General features: G+C 65.9%; 3 protein-coding genes across 3 annotated transcripts; 1 reads left to right on the top strand and 2 right to left on the bottom strand.

Moving 5' to 3' along the window:
* Nucleotides 1–23: 23 nt before the first annotated feature.
* IL34 (interleukin 34) lies at nt 24–5,264 on the top strand. Its single transcript, XM_084533492.1, has 7 exons — nt 24–826; nt 1,653–1,797; nt 1,911–2,014; nt 2,147–2,224; nt 3,263–3,439; nt 4,669–4,801; nt 4,878–5,264. Exons 2-7 carry the CDS (start codon nt 1,734–1,736, stop codon nt 4,955–4,957), a joined length of 636 nt encoding a protein of 211 aa, XP_084389618.1. The 5' UTR covers nt 24–826; nt 1,653–1,733; the 3' UTR covers nt 4,958–5,264.
* Nucleotides 4,950–8,959, bottom strand: LOC311443360 (C-signal-like; the record flags this gene model as incomplete). The annotated part of the gene is made up of 6 exons (XM_084533438.1): nt 4,950–6,405; nt 7,270–7,466; nt 7,542–7,700; nt 7,777–7,964; nt 8,510–8,561; nt 8,822–8,959. The coding sequence occupies 6 exons, from the start codon at nt 8,957–8,959 to the stop codon at nt 6,252–6,254; spliced, it is 888 nt and encodes a 295-aa protein (XP_084389564.1). The 3' UTR covers nt 4,950–6,251.
* A 1,269-nt stretch (nt 8,960–10,228) lies between these two features.
* On the bottom strand, nt 10,229–19,404 carry MTSS2 (MTSS I-BAR domain containing 2). The gene is made up of 14 exons (XM_084533241.1): nt 18,980–19,404; nt 16,651–16,712; nt 16,479–16,552; nt 15,713–15,797; nt 15,494–15,585; nt 15,330–15,404; nt 13,782–13,939; nt 13,576–13,683; nt 13,398–13,495; nt 12,999–13,212; nt 12,586–12,660; nt 12,285–12,461; nt 12,029–12,194; nt 10,229–11,458 (listed from the first exon to the last, which is right to left on the bottom strand). Exons 1-14 carry the CDS (start codon nt 19,046–19,048, stop codon nt 10,671–10,673), a joined length of 2,241 nt encoding a protein of 746 aa, XP_084389367.1. The 5' UTR covers nt 19,049–19,404; the 3' UTR covers nt 10,229–10,670.
* Between the last annotated feature and the right edge of the window lie 1,973 nt (nt 19,405–21,377).

Below are 21,377 nucleotides of genomic sequence, written 5' to 3'. Positions count from 1 at the left end.
TTTGCACCCTCCCCTGCCTCCTCCCCGCGCCTCCATCTTATGGGGGGGGCGGGGGCTGCACCCTTGGGCTCCAGCACCCCATAAGGGCCCCCCCCTTCCCCAGCACCCCAATTTTGGGGCAGGGAGGGCTCCGTGCTTCACCCCGGGGGGGGCTGCGGGCTCCAGCCTCGGTTTGGGACCCCCCCTCCCGAGCCCCCACTTGGGGGTCCCTTTCCCCGGGGGTCTCCCAGCACCGTGCCGAGGGGGGAACCGCCCCCGGGGTGCCTCCACGGGGGTCCCAAGGACCCGGTGCCCCCCCCGGGCTGCTCGGGGAAGCGGGGCCGGGCCGGGGGGGGGGGGCAGCTCCCGGCAGCCGCCGCCGCCCTGACTCGGTGCCAGGGGAATCCCGGCGGCTCCGGCAGCGCCGCCCCGCTCCCAGCGCCGAGGGGGGGGCTCCGGGAGAACCGGGGGGGATCTGTGCCGGTCCCCCCCATCGCCCCGATCCCTCCCGTTACCGGATTTAGGGGATCGGGGGGGGGGTCCGGCGCGGGTCCTCCCGGTTTTTGGGCACCCCCAGGGGCTCCGGGGAGGCGGGGAAGGGAGTGCCGGGCTCCGGGGGCTCCGTGCGCCCCCCGCGCACGGTGCCCGGTGCCCGGTGCCGGTCCCGGTGCCGGCCCCGCCCGCTGCCGGCCCCGCCGCCGCCCCCCCGACCGCCTCCCGGGGAGCCCGGCACGGCCCCGCCGCCACCGGGAGGGACCGGGACGGGGACCGGGACCGGCACCGGGACAGGGACAGGGACAGGGACAGGGACCGGCACCGGGACCGGCACCGGCACCGGCAGCGCCAGGTGGGCACCGGGGCGCACCGGGGGGCATCAGGGGGGCACCGGGGGGGTAGGAGGGGGGCTCGCGTGGGGTGTGTGGGGTGGGAGAGGGGGATTTGGGGATATAGGGGGTGTGGGGGGGGCACTGCGTGGGGTCAGGGCTCGGGGACAGGGCGTGGGAACAGGGCGTGGGGACATCCTGTGGAGTCAGGGCGTGGGGACAGCGCGTGGGGTTAGGGCACGGGGACAAAGTGTGGGGACAGGGCAAGGGGACAGCGCGTGGGGACACCACGTGGGGATATGGGGCACAGGGACATCGTGTCGGGGTATGGTGTGGGGACACCGTGTGGGGTCAGGGCATGGGGACACTTTGAGGGGGTATGGCATGGGGATGGGGCATGGGGACACCACACAGGGGTGTGGGGACAGGACATGGGGACACCATGTGGGGACAGGACGGGGGGACATCGTGTGGGTGCATGGCATGGGGACACTTTGTGGGGACAGGGCACAGTGGCAGGGCTTGGGGACACCATGCGGGGATATGGCATGGGGACACCGTGTGGGGACAGGGTGTGGGGACAGCGCGCGGGGGCACGGAAAGGGGACGCACTCTGGGGACAGGGCACGGGGCCATCATGTCAGGACACGGCGTGGGAATAGGGCACGGGGACACCACGAGGGAGCATGGCCTGGGCTCCACGTGGGGACCTGGCATGGGACACTGAGCGGGGACACGGCGCAGTCCCCATATGGGGACACGTGGGCACGGGGCCACCGCGTGGGGACGCAGCAGGGGGGACATTGCACGGGGACACAGCGAGCCTGACCCCCTCCACCCCCATGGCAGGTGGCAGCCGTCGGGGGGCCACCACCGAGCGCCGTCCCCTGTCCCCCATCCCCTGTCCCCTGTCCCCCGCGCCCCCCGGCCATGCAGGCTGCGCCGCCACCCGCCCCCGCCGTCACCATGCACCAGGGCTACGCGGCCGTGCTGTGTGAGTACGGGCGTCACCGGGGTGTCCCCATGGGGTGTCCCCACGGGGTGTCCCCACGGGGTGACCCCTCGGGGTGTCACCGTGCTGGGGGGAGGCTGACGCGGTGCCCGCAGGTGTCCTGGCCGTGCTGAGGCTGGAGGCCGCCGCGCTGGGCGAGTGCGAGCTGGCGCGGCTACTGCAGGACCAGCTGGGCTACGAGAAGCGCCTGCAGTACACGGTACCCGGCCTCCCGGCCTCCCCGCACGCCTCGGGGGGGGCAGCCTCCGTTTTGGGGGTGCCCGGAGGCCCGGCCTCCTCCCCGCCAGCCCCTTGTGCTCTTTTCCCCGCGCCCTCCATCCCACCCCGGTAGAAGCACTACTTCCCCGTCGGGTACACGCTGCGGGTGCAGTACGAGGAGGTGCTGAGGCCGGCCAACATCACCCGGCTGGTGAGGATGGGGCCGGGACGGGATGGGGACGAGGGCAGGGTGGGGGCGGCGGTGGTGGTGGGATGGGGGTTGGGGGTTGGTGGGTTGGGGGTTGGAGGTTTTGGGGTTTGGTTCTTTTGGGGTTGGTGGGTTGGGGTTTGGTGTTTTGGGGTTTTGGGGTTGGTGGTTGGGGTTTGGTGGGTTGGGGTTTGGTGTTTTGGGGTTTGGTGGGTTGGGGTTTGGTGTTTTGGGGTTTGGTGCGTTGGTGTTTTGGGGTTGGAGGTTTGGGGTTTGGTTCTTTTGGGGTTGGTGGGTTGGGGCTCAATGGTTAGGGTTTGGTGGGTTGGGGTTCAGTGGTTGGGGATTTGGTGCTTTTTGTGGTTTTGATGGTTTGGGGGTTGGGGTTTGGTGGTTGGGCTTTGGGGTTTGGTGGTTTGGGGTTGGTGGTTGGGGTATTGGGGTTGATGGTTGGGGTTTGAGGGTTGGGGTTTTGGGGTTTGGTGTTTTGGGGTTTGGTGGTTGAGGTTTTGGGGTCAGTGGTTGGGATTTGGTGGGTTGGGGTTTAGTGGGTTGGGTTTTGGGGTTGGTGGTTGGTGTTTGGTGTTTTGGGTTTGGTGGTTTGGTGTTTTGGGGTTTGGTGGTTGGGGTTTTAGGGTTTGGTGGGTTGGTTCTTTTGGGGTTGGTGGGTTGGGGTTCAGTGGTTGGGGGTTTGGTGGTTTTTGTGGTTTTGATGGTTTGGTGGTTGGGGTATTGGGGTTGATGGTTGGGGTTTAGGGGTTTGGTGTTTTGGGGTTTGGTGTTTTGGGGTTTGGTGATTGGGGTTTTGGGGTTGGTGTTTTGGGGTTTGGTGGTTGGGATTTTGGGGTTGATGGCTAGGGTTTTGGGGTTGGTGGTTGGGGTTTGGTGGTTTGCAGTTTGATGGTTTGGTGTTTTGGGGTTTGGTGGTTTGGGGTTTTGATGTTATGGGGGTTGATGTTTTGGTGTTGGTGCTTGGTGTTTTGGTGCTTTGGTGGCGGGGAGGCCACTGCCTCACCCCCCTGACCTCCCCCCACCCCGCAGCGCGCCGGGGCGGCCTCGGAGGCCTCTCTGCGCTACCTCTGGTTCCACGTCAGCGCGCAGGCCGTGCAGCGGCTCCGCGAGGTGCTCCCGGAGCAGCACCCGTCGTGGCCCTACGCCCGCGACCTGGGCCGGCTGCTGGACGCGCTGGGCCGGGAGCACTACGGGCAGTACCGGCAGGTGGGGAGGGGAAGGGTCAGCGCCACCCCGGGGAGGGGAGGGAGGGCCAGGGGAGGGCCAAACATCTGGCATTGGTGGTTCAGTGGTAGAATTCTCGCCTGCCACGCGGGAGGCCCGGGTTCGATTCCCGGCCAATGCAAAAATTCCCCTTTTTTTGTTGTTTTTTGGGGTCAGTGAGGTGTTAACTCTGAAGCCTACTGAGGGTCTCCCTGCCCTCCTGCCCCATGGTGGTGGGATGGGGAGCTGCTGCTGGTGGGGGGATGTGGGGTGGGAGGTGAGCACTGGCTCTGCCCCACTGCTGCCCCCCTGCCCCATTGCTGCCCCCCTGCCCCGGGACCAAAGGGGTGGGTGCTATGGGGTGCCCCACATCTGGCATTGGTGGTTCAGTGGTAGAATTCTCGTCTGCCACGCGGGAGGCCCGGGTTCGATTCCCGGCCAATGCAGAGATTTCCCCAAATTTTTTGCCCCCCAATTCCCTAGTGGGGCCACCCAGGTGCTGTTCCCTGTGGGATTTCCCCCCCCCCAGCACCACCACCACCTCCCCCTGCACCCCACAGCTGTGGGTTTGCGCCCCCTCAGGGTGGCACCACCACGGTCCCCAGCCAGGTGGCATCTGGGGGGGGTGTCCCTGTCCCCATTTTGGGGTGCCCCACACCCAGCACCGGTGGCTGTGTGGGATGGGTCTCAGCTTTTTATAGGGCCGGGCTGTGCTGTGTGGGGCAGGCCTTTGGCAGGCCGTGCTGCCCCAGCCGTGTCCCAGTGCTGTGGGGTGCCCAACTTAGGGGGGGAATGGGGATGGGCAGAGCTCACACGTGGGGCAGGGCCGTGGGCGAGCACCGTGGGGTGCCCCACATCTGGCATTGGTGGTTCAGTGGTAGAATTCTCGCCTGCCACGCGGGAGGCCCGGGTTCGATTCCCGGCCAATGCAGAAATCCCAAAATTTTTGTCTCCTATATTGCTGGGCGGGGAGACCCCAGGAGCCCATCGCTGCTCCCCCGCACCCCACAACTGCAGATGTGCAGCCCTTTGGGGCGCCCCATGGGGAAAGCTCCAGCTTTGTTATCCCATATGGCCGCGGCGTTAACTCTGAAGCCTACTGACGGCCTCCCTGCCCTTCCCCGCCGCAGGAGGCCCGAGTCCAACTCCAGACAGACACAGCCCCCTCCCTACACCCTTCCCCGCCTCCCCCAGACCCCTTTTCACCCCAAAATCGTTCTGTGTCCCCCCAGAGTGACGTGGCGGCGGCGGTGGCCGAGCTGGTGCAGCGGCTGCACAGCGGCGAGCGGCGCCCCAAGGCCGTGCGCCCCAAGGCGCTGCTGGACAACTGCCTGCGGGTGCTGCGGATGCTCTTCCAGGTTCCCTGTGAGTGGGGAAAGAGGGGGCCGGGGGGGGGTCCTGGGTGCTGCCCCCATCACTGACCCCCGGACCCTCCGCCCAGGTCGGTGGGGAGCCACGGAGAGCGGCGGCGAGGCGGGGAGCAGGCGAGGAGGAGGAGGAGGAGGAGGAGGAGGAGGGTGAAGGGCGTGCTGGGGGGGCTCTTCGGGCATTTCGTGTTCTTTTTTATTTTTCTAGTCTGATTTTTTTTTATTCTTTTATACTTTTTATTTTTTATTCCTTCTTTATTTTTTTTTTATTATTTTCTTCTTTTTATTTTCTTCTTTTTTATTTTCTTTTTTCTTTTTTTTCTTTTTTTTTTCTTTTCTTTATTTTCTTTTGTTTTCTTTTTTCTTTATTTTTATTTTTCAATTTCCTTAGTTTGCATTTTATTTTTATTTTAAAATTTCTTTTAGCTCTTTAAAAAATTCCCCCGTTTTTTCACATTTTCCTCCCGTCCCGGTCTCCGTTAACCGCTTGGCGGCGCCCAGCACCGAGCCCGGGCCCCGATTTGGATGGGGGGGGGGCCGAGGCCGAAGGGCGGAGCCGCCGCTCCTCTGCCTCTGGGGGTGGATTTAGGGGGGGGACCGGAGCTGCCCTATGGACATCGCGCCCCAGGGACCTCCCACCCCATAGACATCCACCCCTTGGACGTCCCTCCCCTTGGACATCCTGCCCCTATGGACGTCCCCCTCCATTGGCATGCTGCCCCATGGACTTTCTGCCCCATAGACATCCCTCCCCACCATATGGACACCCCCCCACACCCCATGGACAGCCCACCCCATGGGCATCCTGCCCCATGGCCATCCCGTCCCATCAACCTCCCGCCCCCATGGATGTCCCTCCCCATAAACATCCCACCCCATGGACCTCCCGCCCCATAGACATCCCTCCCCATAGACATCCTACACTATAGATGCCCCTCCCCATAGACATCCCACCCTATGGACCTCCTGTCCTATAGCCATCCCTCCCTATGGACCTCCTGCCCCATAGACATCCCACCCTATGGCACTCCCTCCCCATGGACCTCCCACCCCATAGCCATCCTGCTCCACAGATGTCCCCTCCATAAACTTCCTTGCCCCATTGCCATCCCTCCCCATTGACGTCCTCCCCCACCGAAACATCCCACCCCATACCCAACCCTCCCTTATGGACCTCCCACCCCATAGATGTCCCTCCCCATAGACACCCTACCCTATGGCCCTACCTACCACCCAATGGACATCCCTTCTTCTGGATGTCCTGCCCCATAAACCTCCCACCCCATAGACCTCCCACCCCATAGACCTCCCACCCCATAAACCTCCCTCCCCAGCTCCCAGCCCTTCCAGCTATGGGGCCAGGTGGCACAGGACCTCCTTACGGCACGGTCCCAGTGTGGCCGTGGCCATTTATTGCTCTCCAGCCCCGGGGCCGGGGGGTTGCCCCCTCACCACGGCAGCCTCTGCCCCCGCCAGTCCCAGAAGGTGCCGTTGCTGGAGGCCGAGAGGCCGGCGAGGACGCGCAGGACGCCCTGGGTGCTCTCCTCCATCGTCACCGGGCCCTGCGGGGACAAGGACAGCGGCGCTGAGCCCCCCCGTGCTCACCCAGAAGGGGGCCTGAAGCTCGGCGTCTCTTTTTTTTTTTTTTTTGGAAAAAAATCCATTTTTGGATGCGCAATAAAACGTTTCCATGAGGCCATGGGGCCAGGGAGAGGCCCCCGGCCTCTCCAGCCTTTTTTTGGGGCAGGATGACCCCAGCTCGGGGTGGTGATGCCCCCACGGCTGCTTGAGGGGCTGGTGGAGCACGGGGCTGGGGTGCCCTCTGCTGACACACGGCCCCGCTGGAGATGGGAAAGTAATGCAGGAAATGGGAAAATAATACAGGAAATGAGGAAATAATGTGAGAAATGGGGAAATAACGAGCGGTTCAAAGGAGAACCCGGGACTGTCCCCTTGCTGCGGTGGCGCGGAGCATGTGGGACACGGGTGGGGAGGGAGGGCTGTGGGGCGAGATATCCACAGGGGCTGTGTCTGTGGGGTGTGATATCCGTGGGGCACTGTGGCTGTGGGGTATGAGAGCTATGGGGTGTTAAGTCTATGGGACACGATATCCATGGGACACGATATCCATGGGGTGCGATATCCATGGGGTGTGATACTCATGGGGTGTGATACTCACGGGGCATGACAGCCATGGGGCTCTATGTCCATGGGGTGTGATGCACATGGGGCACTATACCCACGGGGTGCTCTATCCACAGGGTGCTGTATTCACGGGGTGCTATGCCCATGGGGTGTTGTTTCCATGTGGCATGATGTCTCTGGGGCACTATATCCATGGGGTGCTATAGCCAAGGCACACTATGTCTATATGGCACTACATCCATGGGGCATGCCATCCTTGGAGTGCTACATCCATGGGATATGCGACCTATGGGGCGCTATGCCCATGGGATGCTACGATACCCATGGGGTGCTACGTCTATGGGGCCTGGTACCCATGCTGTCTCTCTGCCCCATGATGTCTCTCTGTCCCTGCCCCCATCCCTCACCGCCTCACGCCCCGGCGCTGCCTCCACGTATCCGGGGTCGATGGCCACGCAGAGGATCCCGCTGTCGCCGTACTGCAGAGCCTGGCACTTGGTCAGCATGTTGAGCGCCGCCTGTGGGGACAGCGGTGGGTGAGGACCCTATGGGGGGGTGTTGGGGTCACCCCGCACCCCTCCCTGGTGCCATACCTTGCTGCAGCGGTAGGAGACGTCCTGAGCGTCCCCCCAGGCCGCCGCCACCCCGATGGAGCCCATGGCGCTGGAGACGTTGACCACGGCCGCCCGGCTGCAGCTCAGCCCCTGCCCGCGCCCGGCCTCCGCCGCCTCCTGCAGCAGGGGCAGGAAGGCCTGGGGAGGGCACGGAGTCACCCCCAGGCCTCCACCCTATAATTTTGGGGTCGGGCGGCTTCCGTCCAAGCCCTACCTGCGTGACCTGCAGGGGCCCGACGGTGTTGGTGGCGTAGAGCAGGGCCATGTTCTCGGCCGTCTCGGTCTGCAGCGTGCTGCGGCGCCGCGCGCCCGCGTTGTTGATCAGGAGGCCGAGGCCGGCCCCGCGCAGCTCCTCCCGCACCCGGCCCGCCGCCGCCCCGATGCTGCCCGCGTCCGTCACGTCTGAGGGGGGACAGCGCGGGGACACCCACGGGGACACCACAAGGACCTCATGGGGACACCCACGGGGGTACCAACGGGGAACCCACGGGGAAGCCATAGCAATTCCACAAGGACACCCATGGGGACGTCATGGGGATGTCATGGGGACAACTCCATGGGACACCCATGGGGACACCCACAGGGGGTCAACACCACAAGGACACCTTTAGGGAAACCCATAGGGACAACTCCACGTGGACACCCACTGGGATACCCCCAGGGATATCCATGGGGACACCACCACAAGGACACCCCCGGGGAACCCATAGGGACAATTCCATAAGGACACTCATGGGGACACCCAGGGGACACCCATGGGGACAACACCACAAGGACACCCATAGGGAAACCCATAGGGACAATTGCACAAGGACACCCCCAGGGATACCCGCAGGGACATGCTGGTGGCCCTGGGGGTTGCCCCAAATCAACTCCCAGGCACTGAGCAGCCCCGGTTGGGGGGGACAGGATTTTGGGGGACAGGGCTTTGGGGTGCTGGCACCTACCGAGGGGCAGGACCACGAGGTTGGGGGTGCCCAGAGCCAGCTCGTTGAGGGCCTGAGGGAGGAACGGGGCTGAGGGGGCGGCACCAGGAGCCCCACGGAGCAAGGTGTGGGGCAAGCGGTGCCTGCAGCTGCGCCCTGCAACCACCACCACCATCCCCACCACCTCCTCCACCACCACCATCCTCAAGACCACCACCACCTCCACCATCCCCACCACCATCCCCACCACCATCCCCACCACCATCCCCACTATCCCCAGCACCTCCTCCATCCCTCCCACCCCCCGTCACGGTGACCCCCCCATGTCCCCACCTTCCCGTCGGGGTCGGTGCAGGCGGCGAAGAGGCGCCGCGGTGGGCTCGGCAGCTCCAGGAAACGTTTGACCAGCCCCAGCCCCACGCCACCGTCACAGCCGGTCACCAGCACGTGCTGGGCTCCGGGCCCCTCCATTGCCTCCCTCCTGCCCCACAGCTGCCCCACGGCTGCCCCACAGCACCGCTGTCACCACCACGCGTCCGCCCCCAGACCCTTGGGAAACGGCCCCGTAATTGTCGGGGTGGTGCCGGGGACGCCCTGGGAGGGGTGGGGAGGGAGCAGCAGCGTCACCCCACGTGGGGAGGGCCCCCACAGCACCCCAAAATTTTTTTGGGGGGGAGACAGGGCCCCCCCCGGTTCCAACGGAGGCGCAGACGGGGCTAATTACAGTACAACCTTTATTAATACTGGAATCTTCACAGTGCATTCGTTACTCGTAGCAGTGACTATTCAAATCAAGGGCTCGGGGTGGGGGGGTGGGGGATAGGGGACGTTACCACCAAAAAAAAAAAAAAAAAAAAATAAAATTAAAAATTAAAAAAAAAAAAAAAGAGGGGAGAAAAGAAAGAAACGTGGCCGAGGGGGTGGGGGGAAGCGGAGGCGGGAGCACGGGGGGAAATAAATTAAAAAAAAACAAAGTAAAGGAGCGGGTTAACAACAGCACCAGAAAAGTTACTTCAGTCGAAAGACAATTTTTTTTTTTCTCTTTTCCAAGGAATTTTTGCTCTCTGTACAAAATGAGAAGGACTCCCCCCCCCCCCGCCCCCAACCCCGGACGTTTGTCACTTGTCATCAGCGCGTGGGGGTCACGACGGGGGGGGCCGGGGCCGGGCGGTGGCTACGAGGTTACTCCTAGGCGGGGGCGAGCTATGTACAGGGGGGGCTGGGGCCGGGCTGCGCTGCCCCGGGGCTGGCGTCGCCCCCCGAGGGATGGGGAGGGGGACGGGGATGGGGACGGATGGGTCCTGCGCTGGGGAGGGACTGGGGGGGGAAAGGGTGAAAGGGAGAGGAGGAGGAAGGGCAGGGGGAGGGAGGGAGAATTTGGGAGAGGAAGAGGAGGGAGCAGAATGGGCTGAGGAAGGGGGAGATGGGGAGATGGAGGGGGAGACTGGAAGGCAAATGGGGAGATGGAGAAGGAGGTGGGGAGGGAGATGGAAGAAGAGATGGGGAGGGAGATGGGGAGATGGGAAGGGAGATGGAGGGGGAGATGGGGAGATGGAGAAGGAGATGGAGGGGGACATGGGGAGATAGGGAGGAGGGGAGATGGAGAGAAATGGAGAGAGATGGAGAGATGGAGGGGGAGATGGGGAAGAAGATGGGGAGATGAAGGGGGAGATGGGGAGGAAGATGGGGAGATGGAGGGGGAGAGATGGAGGGGGAGAGGGGAAGATGGGAAGGGAGATGGATGGAGAGATGGGGAAAAAGATGGGGAGATGGAGAGATGGCAAGAAATGGGAGATGGAGAGGAAGATGGAGGGAGAGATGGGGAGAGAGATGGAGGGGGACATGGGGAGGGAGAAAGGGAGATGGAGGGCAACGTGGGGAGATGGGGAGGGAGATGGGCGGGGAGATGGAGCAGGAACAGGAGAGCGCAAGACACGGGCGCGAGACGGGAGCGCACTATGGAATTAACGAAAGGAACCCAAAAACGTGAGGAAGGGAAGAAAAACGAGGCGGGGAAGGGACCAACGCAGGCGGTGACCAGCGTGGTGAGGACAGGGCTGGGGGAAGGGGAGGGGGCGCCGTGCCCTGCTGTGGCCGGGGGTCCCCGCGCCCCCCCTTGGGGCTCCCATCCCCGTGTGCCCCGCCGTGTGCCGCCGCTGCCGCCGCGTCCCCGCGGGCACCATCACGATATCCGCGGGGCCGACCTGTCGTTGGTGACGGTCCTGCGCAGGCGCACGCCGCGCCGGATGGCCACCAGCATGTCTTCGGCCGGGGGGTCCATGGTGGGCGCGGGGGGCGGCGCGGGGGTCTCCTCCAGCGCGGTGGGGAAGGGGAACTGCCCCTCGCCCAGGGCGCGGGCGCCGGCCACCAGCTCGCCGATCTTCTCCACCAGGCTGTGCCGGTTGGCGGCCAGCTGCCGGTCCTCCTCATCCTCCTCCTCATCCTCCTCCTCCTCGGCGGCGCCGGTGCCACGCGGCGCCGCGCCGGGGTAGACGGGGATCTCGGCCGCGCCGCCGCCGCCGCCCCACGCCGTGTTGGGGAGGCTCAAGCGCTTGGGCGAGGCTTTGGCAAAATCCACGGGGCCGGGCGAGGCGTCCTCGGCGTAGAACACGCACTCCTCGCTGCCCACCCGCGTGGGGCCGGCGTAGGCGGGCGAGTCGGGCACCGTGGGGGTCTTGACGGGGACGATGGGCGGGCGGATGGGGATGGGGCCGGCGTTGGAGAGCGTGCGGCGCACCGAGGGCTTGGTGGAGGGCGTGCGGCGGATGGTGGCCACCCCTGGTGTGGTGCCGGCCGGCAGGCTGGTGCCGCTGGGCAGCCCGGCGGTGGAGGCGGGGCGCTTGGTCTGGATCATGCGCCGGTAGTTCTGGGCGATGTTGCTGTTGCGCGGGATGGTGGAGGACTTGTCGAAGTCGCTCTGGGGCTCGCACTCCACGTCGCCGTTCACCGAGTAGCAGTCGTAGTCGGAGCCTGCGGGGACCGAGCCGGGGTCACGGGCAGCCCCCGGGCACCTCCGTGTGCCGAGCCACCAACGCGATGCTTTGTGGCCGCACAACGCCACGGCCATCGTGGCACAACGGCCACCACCGGTGCTATCAGCTGTAACTTTGGTGGCCAACTTGGCCCCAAAAAACACCCAAAGGGCCAGGGTCCCCTTGCTTCGCGCTCCCACCATGTGCCGCGGCACCGTGCGCACCGATGGGTGCGACCACCACCTCCATGCGCCCTTCCCACCCCCAGCCCCAAATCCACGAGCTGCAACGAGGTGCCCCCCTCCTCCCCACCCCGTGTTGGTGCAGGGCCAAAGGAATCGGGGCCAGGCTCGTGCCCTCTTGCGAAACAAGAGCGAAGCCTCGCAACGGGAGCGACGCAACTGGGTGGGACCTCGGTGCCCACGCAGGGTGGGGAAGGCAGCGCCTCCTGCTCCACCCTGCCGCCAGCCCAGCGCCTCTCACGCAACACCAGGGGTGCAAACCCAGCCTCAGTGCCCCCTCCCCAAAGCCCGGGGATGCTACAAGGTGCCCTCCACCCCACGGGTACCTTGGGAGGGGATGGTGTCCTCGGAGCAGGACGGGGTGGTGGTCTGCGTGCTGTAGCCGCTGGAGTACTGCAGCGAGTCCCGGCTGCTCTTCTGGTGCTCCAGGCTCAGCCCCCGTGTCAACACCATGGCCAGGTCGCTGGCGGCGGGGGACACCTCCTCGCCGTGCTGCGGGGGCGAGGCAGCTCCGTCAGCCCCCCCAAGGAGCCCCCAAAACCACCCCAAGAGCCCAGCACCGCCGCGCTCACCCCCCGGTACCTTGGCGGCGATGGTGGCTGGCGACATTCGGGGTCTGGGGGCGTCCTCGGCGCCCATGCCCGGGTAGGTGCCGGTGGCTGAGCCCACCTCGGCCTCCCGCAGGTGCTCCACGCGGTCCTTGCGCCGCTGCAGGGTGCTGACGGCGGGCTGGTCGTAGGGGCTGGCCTTGGACCAATCCTGCAAGCACCGAGGCACGGGGTGGGCACGGGGCTCGGGCACCGCAGGATGGAGGGGAAGAGGAGGAGGAGGAGGAGGGCGGTGAAGGCTTCACCCTGGTGGCTGTGGGGGAGGGAGGACTCACCGAGGTGGGGGAGCTGCACTCGCTGACCGACTGGCACGTCTCCGAGGCCTCTGAGGACGCCGAGCTGGAGGACTTCTGCCGTGCCCCGGGTCCAGGAGCAGCAGCGAGCGCAGGGGGGCAGAGAGCACACCCGGTGAGCCAGTGCCGTGCCCACCGCACCCGCTCCCACCCCGTGAGGTCCAGAGGGCCCTGGGGCATCCTCGGTACCCAGGATGGGGAAAACATTTATCTGGGGACTGTACCAAGGGGCTCCCCAAAAGCTTGGGGTGATTAGGACATGGGGAGGGGGCACAGCATCCCCCACGTTCGCCTCCCAAGTGTGCACCAGGGGACTGCGCCCATTTGACAGATGGGAAAACCGAGGCTGGGGAGCTCCATTTCCCCCTCTCCCCCTCCTCCGCCTCTCCCCGTACCTGGCTGGTGATGTCCGAGGGCATCGGGGAGGGCGGCTTGGAGTAGGCGGCCTCCTGCTGCGAGATGAAGCCGGAGTCGTGCGAGGAGACGCTGGAGAGCCGCGTGCCCGCGCTGGCCGGCTGGGCCAGGCTGCGGTAGCGGTAGGTGGAGGAGGGCGAGCACGTCTGAGCCCCCCCGGACCACGGGAGGCCACCCTTGGCACTGCTGACACTGCTGGGGGGGGCGCGCCGGGGGGCGAGGGGAGCGGGGAGGGCAGAGGAAGGAGAGGAGAGCTTGAGAACAAGGCTTGGCACGCGAATCCCTTGGGGGTGGGGGTCCCGGGACCAGTCCCTCTGCGTTACTGGGCACCAGTTGGGGACCCCGTGGGCTACCATAAGTCCCCAGGGTGAAGGACGCACCTGCACATGCTGGATTTGCGGGAGCTGGAGCTGCTGGGCGAGGACGGGGGGGTCTGGTAGGACCAGCTGTAGTCGGAGCCCTTCAGGTCCTTGATCACCTGCGGCAAGGAGCGTGTTGGAGCCCCCCCAGGGCAGCGTTTTTCCCCCCATCCCACCCCGTGTCCCCCCCCCCGCTGACCTGCTCGCTGGCGGGGGGCAGCTTGTGGGGCTCGGCGGTGAGCACGGCCAGGTCGTCGATGATGCCCTGCAGGTGGGTGATCTCCCCCAGCATGGTGAGCTCCCCGTTCTGTGCCGGGCCAGGGGAGGGGGCCATCAGCACCTGATGGTGGTGGCGGACCCCCAAAATAACCCCCCCCACCACCACCCAGCTCCCCAAAGGCTCACCACCACGGGCTGCAGGAAGGCGATGAAGGTGCAGAAGCGGCCCCGCTCCTCGATGAGCGCCCGGCGCACCGCCTGCTTCTCCGTCTCCTCCAGCAGCAGGTACATGTCGTTGACGTCCTGCAGCGCCGTGTCCAGCTGGGGCTGCAGGTCCCCCTTCCCTGCCGGGGGGACACCGGGGGGGGGACATCAAGCATGGCTGCGTCACGGGATGGGGGCCCTGACCCGTCCCCTGGGGAGGGTGAGCCACCGAGGGGGGTGCGGATGGATGGGGACGTGGCCACCCAAATGGGGACACTGCTGGATGGATGGGGACATGGCCATCTGGATGGGGACATCGCCACCCAAATGGGGACGTGGCCATCCAAATGGGGACATGGCCACCCAAATGGGGACACTGCTGGACGGATGGGGACATGGCCATCTGGATGGGGACATGGCCACCCAAATGGGGACATGGCCATCCAAATGGGGACGTGGCCATCCAAATGGGGACATCACCACCCAGATAGGGACGTGGCCATCCAAATGGGGACGTGGCCATCCAAATGGGGACATGGCCATCCAAATGGGGACATCACTGGCTGGATGGGGACATCACCATCCAAAGGGGGAAATCGCTGTCCAAAGGGGGACATTGCTGGCCAGGTGGGGACATGGCCATCTGGATGGGGACATGGCCACCCAAATGGGGACAAGGCCACCCCAATGGGGACATCACTGGCTGGATGGGGACATCACCACCCAAAGGGGGACATGGCCATCCAAATGGGGACATTGCTGGCTGGATGAGGACAAGGCCACCCCAATGGGGACATGGCCGTCCGGATGGGGACATGGCTGCCCAAATGGGGACACTGTCATCCAAAGGGGGACATCGCCATCTGGGTAGGGACATGGCCATCCACGCGGGAATGTGGCTACCCAAATGTGGACATGGCTGGCTGGATGGGGACATGGCCATCCATATGGGGACATCGCCACCCAAATGGGGACATGGCCATCCAAATGGGGACATCGCCACCCAAATGCGGACATGGTCATCCATAGGGGGACATCGTCATCTGGAGGGGGACATGGCCATCCGAAGGGGGTCATCGCTGTCCAGACGGGGACATCACCACCCAGATGGGGACACTGCCACCCAAATGGGGACATCGCCATCCCCACGGATGGTGGTGATGGGGGGGGGGCAGTGAGCAGGGCAGAGCGCGGATGGACAGACGGACAGACAGACAAAGCCCCAGCAAAAGGGAAGAGCCGGGGGGTGTGGGGGGGAAGCAGGGATGGGGGGGGGGACACGGGGGTGACATCTTTAGGGGGGGGTGTCCTTGGCTTTCGCCCAAGGGGGGGGAGGACACAGATAAGGAAGAGCAGAGGTGGGTCGGGGGGGGGGGGGGGCAGCGGTTCACTTACCCAGCAGCTCTGTGGGGAGGACGCGGAGGGGAGGAGGAGAGGGAAGGAGACAGAGAGAGAGAGAGAGAGAGAGAGCTGTGAAACGCCGGCCGGCCCCCCCCGAGCCCCCCCACCCCGCTGTCCCCCCCCCGCTACCTTTGCGAGCCTTCTTCTGCAGCTTGAGCGTGTCCGAGGACTTCTTCTTGATCTCGTGGCGGGCCCGCTTGTACTCTGCGGGCACAGGGGTGGGGTGGGACCGAGCATCCCCCCCCCACACCCCAAAAAGCAGCCCCCCCACCCTTAAAAACAACCCCACACACCTTTGGCGTGGTCCTTGTCCAGCTGGTTGGCAGCTTTCTTCCAGTCCTCGATCCTGTCCTGCAGGGGGGTGATCAGGCTCTCCATCAGGGCGCTGCAGCGGGGGCGCGAAAGGAGAAAAGGAGAGGTGGGAACGGGGCCGAGACCACCCCTCTGTGGGGCCTGGGGGGGGGAAAAAAAAATCCCCGGGGGGGTTCCCGGCTCGCCACCGGGGCACCTACTTGGTGAACTGCCGGAGCTTGGCCTCGATGCTGCGGTGCCGCATGCACATGCGGGTGAGCGCGGAGCCGATGTCCCGCGTGGCCCCTGGGGATGGGGGGGGGCAGAGAGGGGCTCACTCAGAGCCGGGGGCGACCAGCGGGGTCTGGGGGCTCCCCCCCCGCTCATCGATAGCCCCCGAGGGGCTCCGTGAGCGGCACATTTTGGGGGCTTTGCCAAGGGGCCGCCCCCGTTTGGCAGGCAGAGCGACGTTCACTCTGAAGCCTAATGATGGCCACGGGGGGGCAGCGCTGGCCAAAATCCCTGCCCGGGGGCTGGGCAGCGGGGTGCTGCCTCCACACACCCCAAAAAACCCCGGGTGAAGCCTCTGAAACCAGCTCTGGTCCCGCAGTGGGGTCTGCAGGGACACCCCACAGCCCCCTCCTCCCCATCCGCCCCCCACACCGCGTCCCCCGGCCACCTCCACCCGGGCGCCTGCAGCACCCCCCGAGCCCCTCGGCGCCCTAATCCCGCTGCTGGGGGCTGGGAGACAAATCTGATTGTGGCTCAAGCCTTCCTCCTCCTCCTCCTCCTCCTCCTCCTCCTCCTCCTCCTCCTCCTCCTCCTCCTCGCCAGCAGCTCCAGATGGCCGGGGTGCCGCCGGCACCATCTGCTTGGCAGCCCAGCGGCGCCTGCGCGGGGGCAGCCCCAGCCCGGGGGGGGGGACACACACGGCGCCGTGACCCCCCCGTGCCAGCAAACCCTCCCCGTGTCCCCCCCAGGTCCTACCTCGCGTGTTGGTGGCCATGTCGGCCACTTTCTGGAAGGCATCCAGGAAGGCGACCGCGGCCAGCACCGTGGTCCTGGGGGGGGACAGGGACACCGGTGTCACCCCATGGGTGGGGTGGGGACAGATCTGGCACCGTGCCCCCCACCGTAACCCCCCCTGCTGAGCGCTCACCTGAGCTGGGAGTGCAGCTTGGTGGCCTTGGAGTTGAAGTCCTCCCAGATGGGGTAGGAGCTCTGCAAGGGGGGAGGCGGCCGTCAGACCCCGCACCTCGGGCACAGCCCCCCCACAGCCTCCCCCTGGGGGGCGCGGGCAGCTCGGGGACGGGCTGGTGGCCAGTACAGGCTGAGCGCTCGCCCCATCCTCCACCACCCTTTTTCCCTGCCCTCCACACCCCGAAATTTCCCCCTTCCAGCCTCGGCCTTCGGAGACCTCATCGCAGGGCCGGGAGGTGAGGCTCAAAGGGACAGGGACAGGGCACAGGGGCCATCCCGGTGCCATCCCAGTAAAACCAGTCCCAGCGCGAGGCCGTCCCAGTGTCGGGGGGTGTCTTGAGGTCAGTCCCAGCGAGGCCGATCCCGGTGCGAGGCCATCGTGGAGCCACCATCGCGGTGAGGCCGGTCCCGGTGCCGTTAATCCCGGTGCCACCTCGGTGAGGCAAGTCCTGGTGCCAACCCGGTGTCACCGTCCCAGTGCCGTGTGTCCCAGCAAAGTCATCCCGGCGAGGCCATCCCGGCGAGGCTGTCACGGCAAGGCCATCCCGGCGAGGCCATCCGATGGCAGTTCCAGGCTTGTGAAGTCCCTGGAGGTGGCCGTCGGTGCCCTGGTGGCACTTCTGCCCCGTTTGGGGACAGGGCTTGTGCGGAGCGGGGACAGCACCAGGTTTGGAGCCCTCGGGAGCCTCCCTTTCCTCGCGGTCCATCCGGCACGGTCGCAGGGTGCCCCTTGGTGCATGACATCCATCGGGCCACAGCCACGTCCCCGGGCCACCTCCGTGCCCCGGCCACCCGGGACGGAGCCGTGGGGCTGGTGTCACCGTCCCCATCCCTCTGGGGCACCGGGCGGGAGGAGGACGTGGATGAGGCCAGCAGGGACAAGGACAACGGGGACAAGGACATGCCAAGGTCACCTGGGGACGCCGTGCACAACGGGGGAGCCCCCATGGACAAACCCACCGGCACCGAGACCACCACAGGGCTGCGCTGCCCTCCTGCCTCGAGCCACCAAAGGGGGGGACAAAAAGCCACCGGCGAGCCCCCAAAGCCACCCAAACCAGGTCCCTCTGCCCCGGTGTCACCGCCGCAGGTCCCCGCCGTGCCGGGCACATCACCGCGCTCCACGCTGGCACCGATTCTGTCCCCTGGTCCCGCCGGTGCCCCGGGACACCCACGTGGTGACACCGGCACCGGTGGGGACGCTGCGCCCGGGGGGCCTCCGGTGCGCAGCAGGAGCGCAGCCGAAGCTGCAGCAGGGTTTTTTTTCGGTTTTCTGCCCTTTTTTTGGTTATTTTTTTTTTAGCCTCCAGTCAATATCATGGAAACAGAGCCAGCCTGGCCCGCCGGTGCCCAGCAGCAGGGTGAGGGGCTCCTGCCCCCTCCCCAGCGCTGTCCCCATGGGGTTGAGTCCCCACTGCCACCGGCACCGGGATGGTGGCTCGGGGCCACCGAGGGAACGGGGAAACTGAGGCAGGGGCTGCCCAGGAAGGGGGTGAAAGACATCGGGGTGGTGAAGAGGGGGGAGCCCCAAACCCAGCCCCAAGCTTTTGGGGCACGGGAATTTCGGAGGCCGTGGCCAGCTCGGCCTCCCCATCCTTCCCTGGCACCGCAGCCCCTGGGGGCTTTGGGGTCACCCCGCCACCCGTCCCCGTGTGCCATGGGGATTTTCTCACTGGGGGGCTTCCCCCCCAAAAAATCCCCCGTTCCCAGCCCCGTGGGGACACGGTTGGCCCCCGAAGGGGTTAACCTCCTCCTCGGCGAGGCTTTTATTTTTTTATCCCCCCTCCCCTGCCTTGGCAATGACAGCATTGTCTGGCCGGGGCTGCAGCAGGGAGCGGGAGGAAGAGGAGGAGGAGGAGGAAGGAGGCAGCTCTCTGCCCCCCGGAGCGCCCAGGGGCAGCAGCCCCAGTGCTGGGGCTGGGCAGCGAGAAATTCCGTCCCCCCCCTCAAAAAAAAAAAAAAAATTAAAAAAATTCCCATTTTGTTTAAATCGAGCCAAAAAAAAATCTAATAATAAAAATAGAGAAATAAAGCTTTTTTTTTTTTTTTTTTTTTTTTTTTTGGGGGGGGGGCACCCAGCCTTGCTCCCGGGGGAGGGGGAAACCCGGGCACACAAAGGTCCCCCCCCCCCAAAATCGGTGCCAAGCAGGGGGGGGACCCGGAGGGGGTCCGGGGTGGGGGATCAGAGGGAGGGGGGGGGGCTCCGGTGGCAACCCCGGGGTGGAGCGGGGACCCCCCCGGTGGGGATAAGGGGCTCGGGGGGGGGATGGGGTGGGGGGGGGCCCTACCTTCATGTCGTTAATGATGGCTTGGAAGAGCCCCCCGAGGGCTCCGCACTCCTTCTCCGCCGTCTCCATCGCGGCGGGCGCTGCGGCTGCCCGGGGCGGGGGGCGCCGCCGGGGGGGGGCGCGGGGGGGGCCAGGCTCGGGATTGGGATCGGGATGCGGCCAAAAAGGTTTTTTTTTTTTTTTTGGGGGGGGGCTTAAAAAAGGGGGGGGGCTGCGACGGCGGCGGGGCCGGGCCGGGGCTGGCGGCGGGGGGGCGCGCAGGGCATCGCCCCCCCCCCCCGGGCTGTGCGGGGGCCCGGCAGCCCCCCTTGGAGGCGGTGGAGGAACGGGGACAGGGAATGGGATCGGGAATGGGACCGGCACCGGGAATGGGACCGGGAATGGGGCCGGGGAGCGGAGCGCGGAGCCCCCGGGGCGGCGGCGGGGAGCGGGGCGGAGCGGGGCGGGCTCCGGAGCGGCACATGCGCCGCCCGCCCCCCCCCCCCTCGGGGGAGGGTTATGGGGGGGTTTATGGGGTTTTTGGGGTTGGAGGGGGTTGGGGGGAGGAGAGGGGATCCTCGGGGAGGCGTGGGGTTAAAGGGGTGGGAGGCGAGGTCAGCGCTGGGGGGTGGGGGGGGGATATTGGGGACCCCCCCCCCCACCGGGGGTGGCCTCTCCAAGGGGTGGGGGAGGCTCTGGGGGTGTGGGGGGTGTGGGGGGAAAGGGGTTTGGGGGGGTGTTGGGGATTGGGGGGTGAGCGGTGGTTTTGGGAAAAGGGGGAGCCAAGGGATGCTCGGGGCTGGGGGGGCTCCCCAAGGGTCTGCCCCACCCGGGGGTCCCACGCCTGGGTGCGCCGCAGGGATCCCCGGGGGGCTCCGTGGCTGCTTTTAGGGTCCTGAGGTTGGGATGTGTGGGAAACCCGCAGGGAGACCCTGCCCCGGGGGTCTGGGGGGGGGGTGACAGCACCGAAGTGCACCCCGAGGGGTGCTGGGGGGGCTGAGCCTGGTTTGGGACCACCAGCAGGGCACAGAGGGGGCTGCTGCCCCTATATCCCCTATCCAGCCATGAAAAAGGCCCCAATTTCCTGGTGGCCGTGTCCCGGTGTCACCACGCTGCTCGGGCCACCACTGGTCACCAACCACCCATAAGGACCAGCTCAGAGCCCCGTGCTCCATTTGGGATTTCTACCCCAAACCCCGACCCCAGTGGGCCCGGCAGTGGTAGGGAACAGGCAGCGGGGCCCCCAATGTCCCCTCCGTGCCCCAAGAGGTGGCCGGGGGGGCTCGGGGAGGCACGGCCGGCCCGTCCTGCGGGGCTGGCTGTTAAAATTAACCCGCCACCAGCGGGTTTGGGAAGCCCTTTCCCGGGAATGCCAGGAATGTCTTGATCCCGTCCAAAGCAGCCTCGGTGCGGGGCTGCCGGGGAGGGGGGGGGGAACCCGCTGCCAGAGCCCAGCTCTGCTGTAAACAGGCCGGGGGCCATAAAAACCCTCCACATTCCTCCGGCCCCCTCCCCGGGATCAGGTGAGGGCCCGAAACGCACCGGGATGGGGTCGGGGGTGCAGCTGTGCCCCAAAAAACGCAGCCCCCCCCCTAAACCCCGGTGCGCGGCGGCCCCTCGGCGCTGCTGGCCGGGGCGCAGCGGCTGCTCGGGGCCAGGAAAATGCCTGTCACCGCGCTGCGGTTTCATGACCACGGCCGGGAAGAATTTCGGCTGCTTTTTCCCCTTCTCGGGGAGAGGAGCAGGAGGAAAAGCCCCGATGTGCCTGCCAGGGAGAGGAGCAGCCCCGGGGCCAGCGTGGCAGGGCCAGAGCGGGGTCCTCCGGGCTAGCGAGAGCCAGGGTTGGGAGGTTTGGGGCTCCTCTTTGGGATGGATGTGTATGGGGAGTTTAGGATGCAAATGGGGAGCCCCAGGTGTGGATGGGGAGCCCTGGATGGGGATAGGGAGCCTCAGATTTGTATGGGGAACCCCAAATCCGGATGGGGAGCCTCAGATGTGGATGGAGAACCCCAGATGTGAATGGAGAGCTCCAGATGTGGATGGGGAACCCCAGTTGCAGATGGGAACCCCCAGATCCGGATGGGGAGCCCTGGATGCAGAGCCCCAGATGGGGATGGGGAAACCTGGATGTGGATGCGGAGTCCCCGTATGTGGACGGGGAACCCCAGATGTGGATGAGAAACCCCATATGCGGATGGAGAACCCCAGACGTGGATGGGGAAACCTGGATGTGAATAGAGAGCCCCACGTGTGGATGGTGAACCCCGGGTGCAGATGGGGAGCCCCAGATGCAGATGGAGAACCCCATATGGGGATGGAGAGCCCCAGATACGGACAGAGACCCCCAAATGTGGATACGGGGAGCCCCAGCAGCAGGCACACCGCGGCGGCCGTGCCAGGAAGGTCAGGACAGGGCTGC

Source organism: Aythya ferina (assembly GCF_964211825.1).
Source record: "Aythya ferina genome assembly, chromosome: 12".
Lineage (NCBI taxonomy): Eukaryota > Metazoa > Chordata > Aves > Anseriformes > Anatidae > Aythya > Aythya ferina.
This window is presented reverse-complemented; position numbering and strand designations above follow the sequence as displayed.

Coding starts and splice junctions, on each gene's coding strand:
- MTSS2 (XM_084533241.1), bottom strand. CDS start 19,048: ATGGAGACGGCGGAGAAGGAGTGCGGAGCCCTCGGGGGGCTCTTCCAA. Junction 15,586..15,712: donor AAGCTCCGGCAGTTCACCAA/GTAGGTGCCCCG, acceptor CCCCCGCTGCAG/CGCCCTGATGGAGAGCCTGA. Junction 11,459..12,028: donor GGACACCATCCCCTCCCAAG/GTACCCGTGGGG, acceptor CGGTCCCCGCAG/GCTCCGACTACGACTGCTAC.
- IL34 (XM_084533492.1), top strand. CDS start 1,734: ATGCAGGCTGCGCCGCCACCCGCCCCCGCCGTCACCATGCACCAGGGC. Junction 1,798..1,910: donor GGGCTACGCGGCCGTGCTGT/GTGAGTACGGGC, acceptor CGGTGCCCGCAG/GTGTCCTGGCCGTGCTGAGG. Junction 2,015..2,146: donor AGAAGCGCCTGCAGTACACG/GTACCCGGCCTC, acceptor CCACCCCGGTAG/AAGCACTACTTCCCCGTCGG.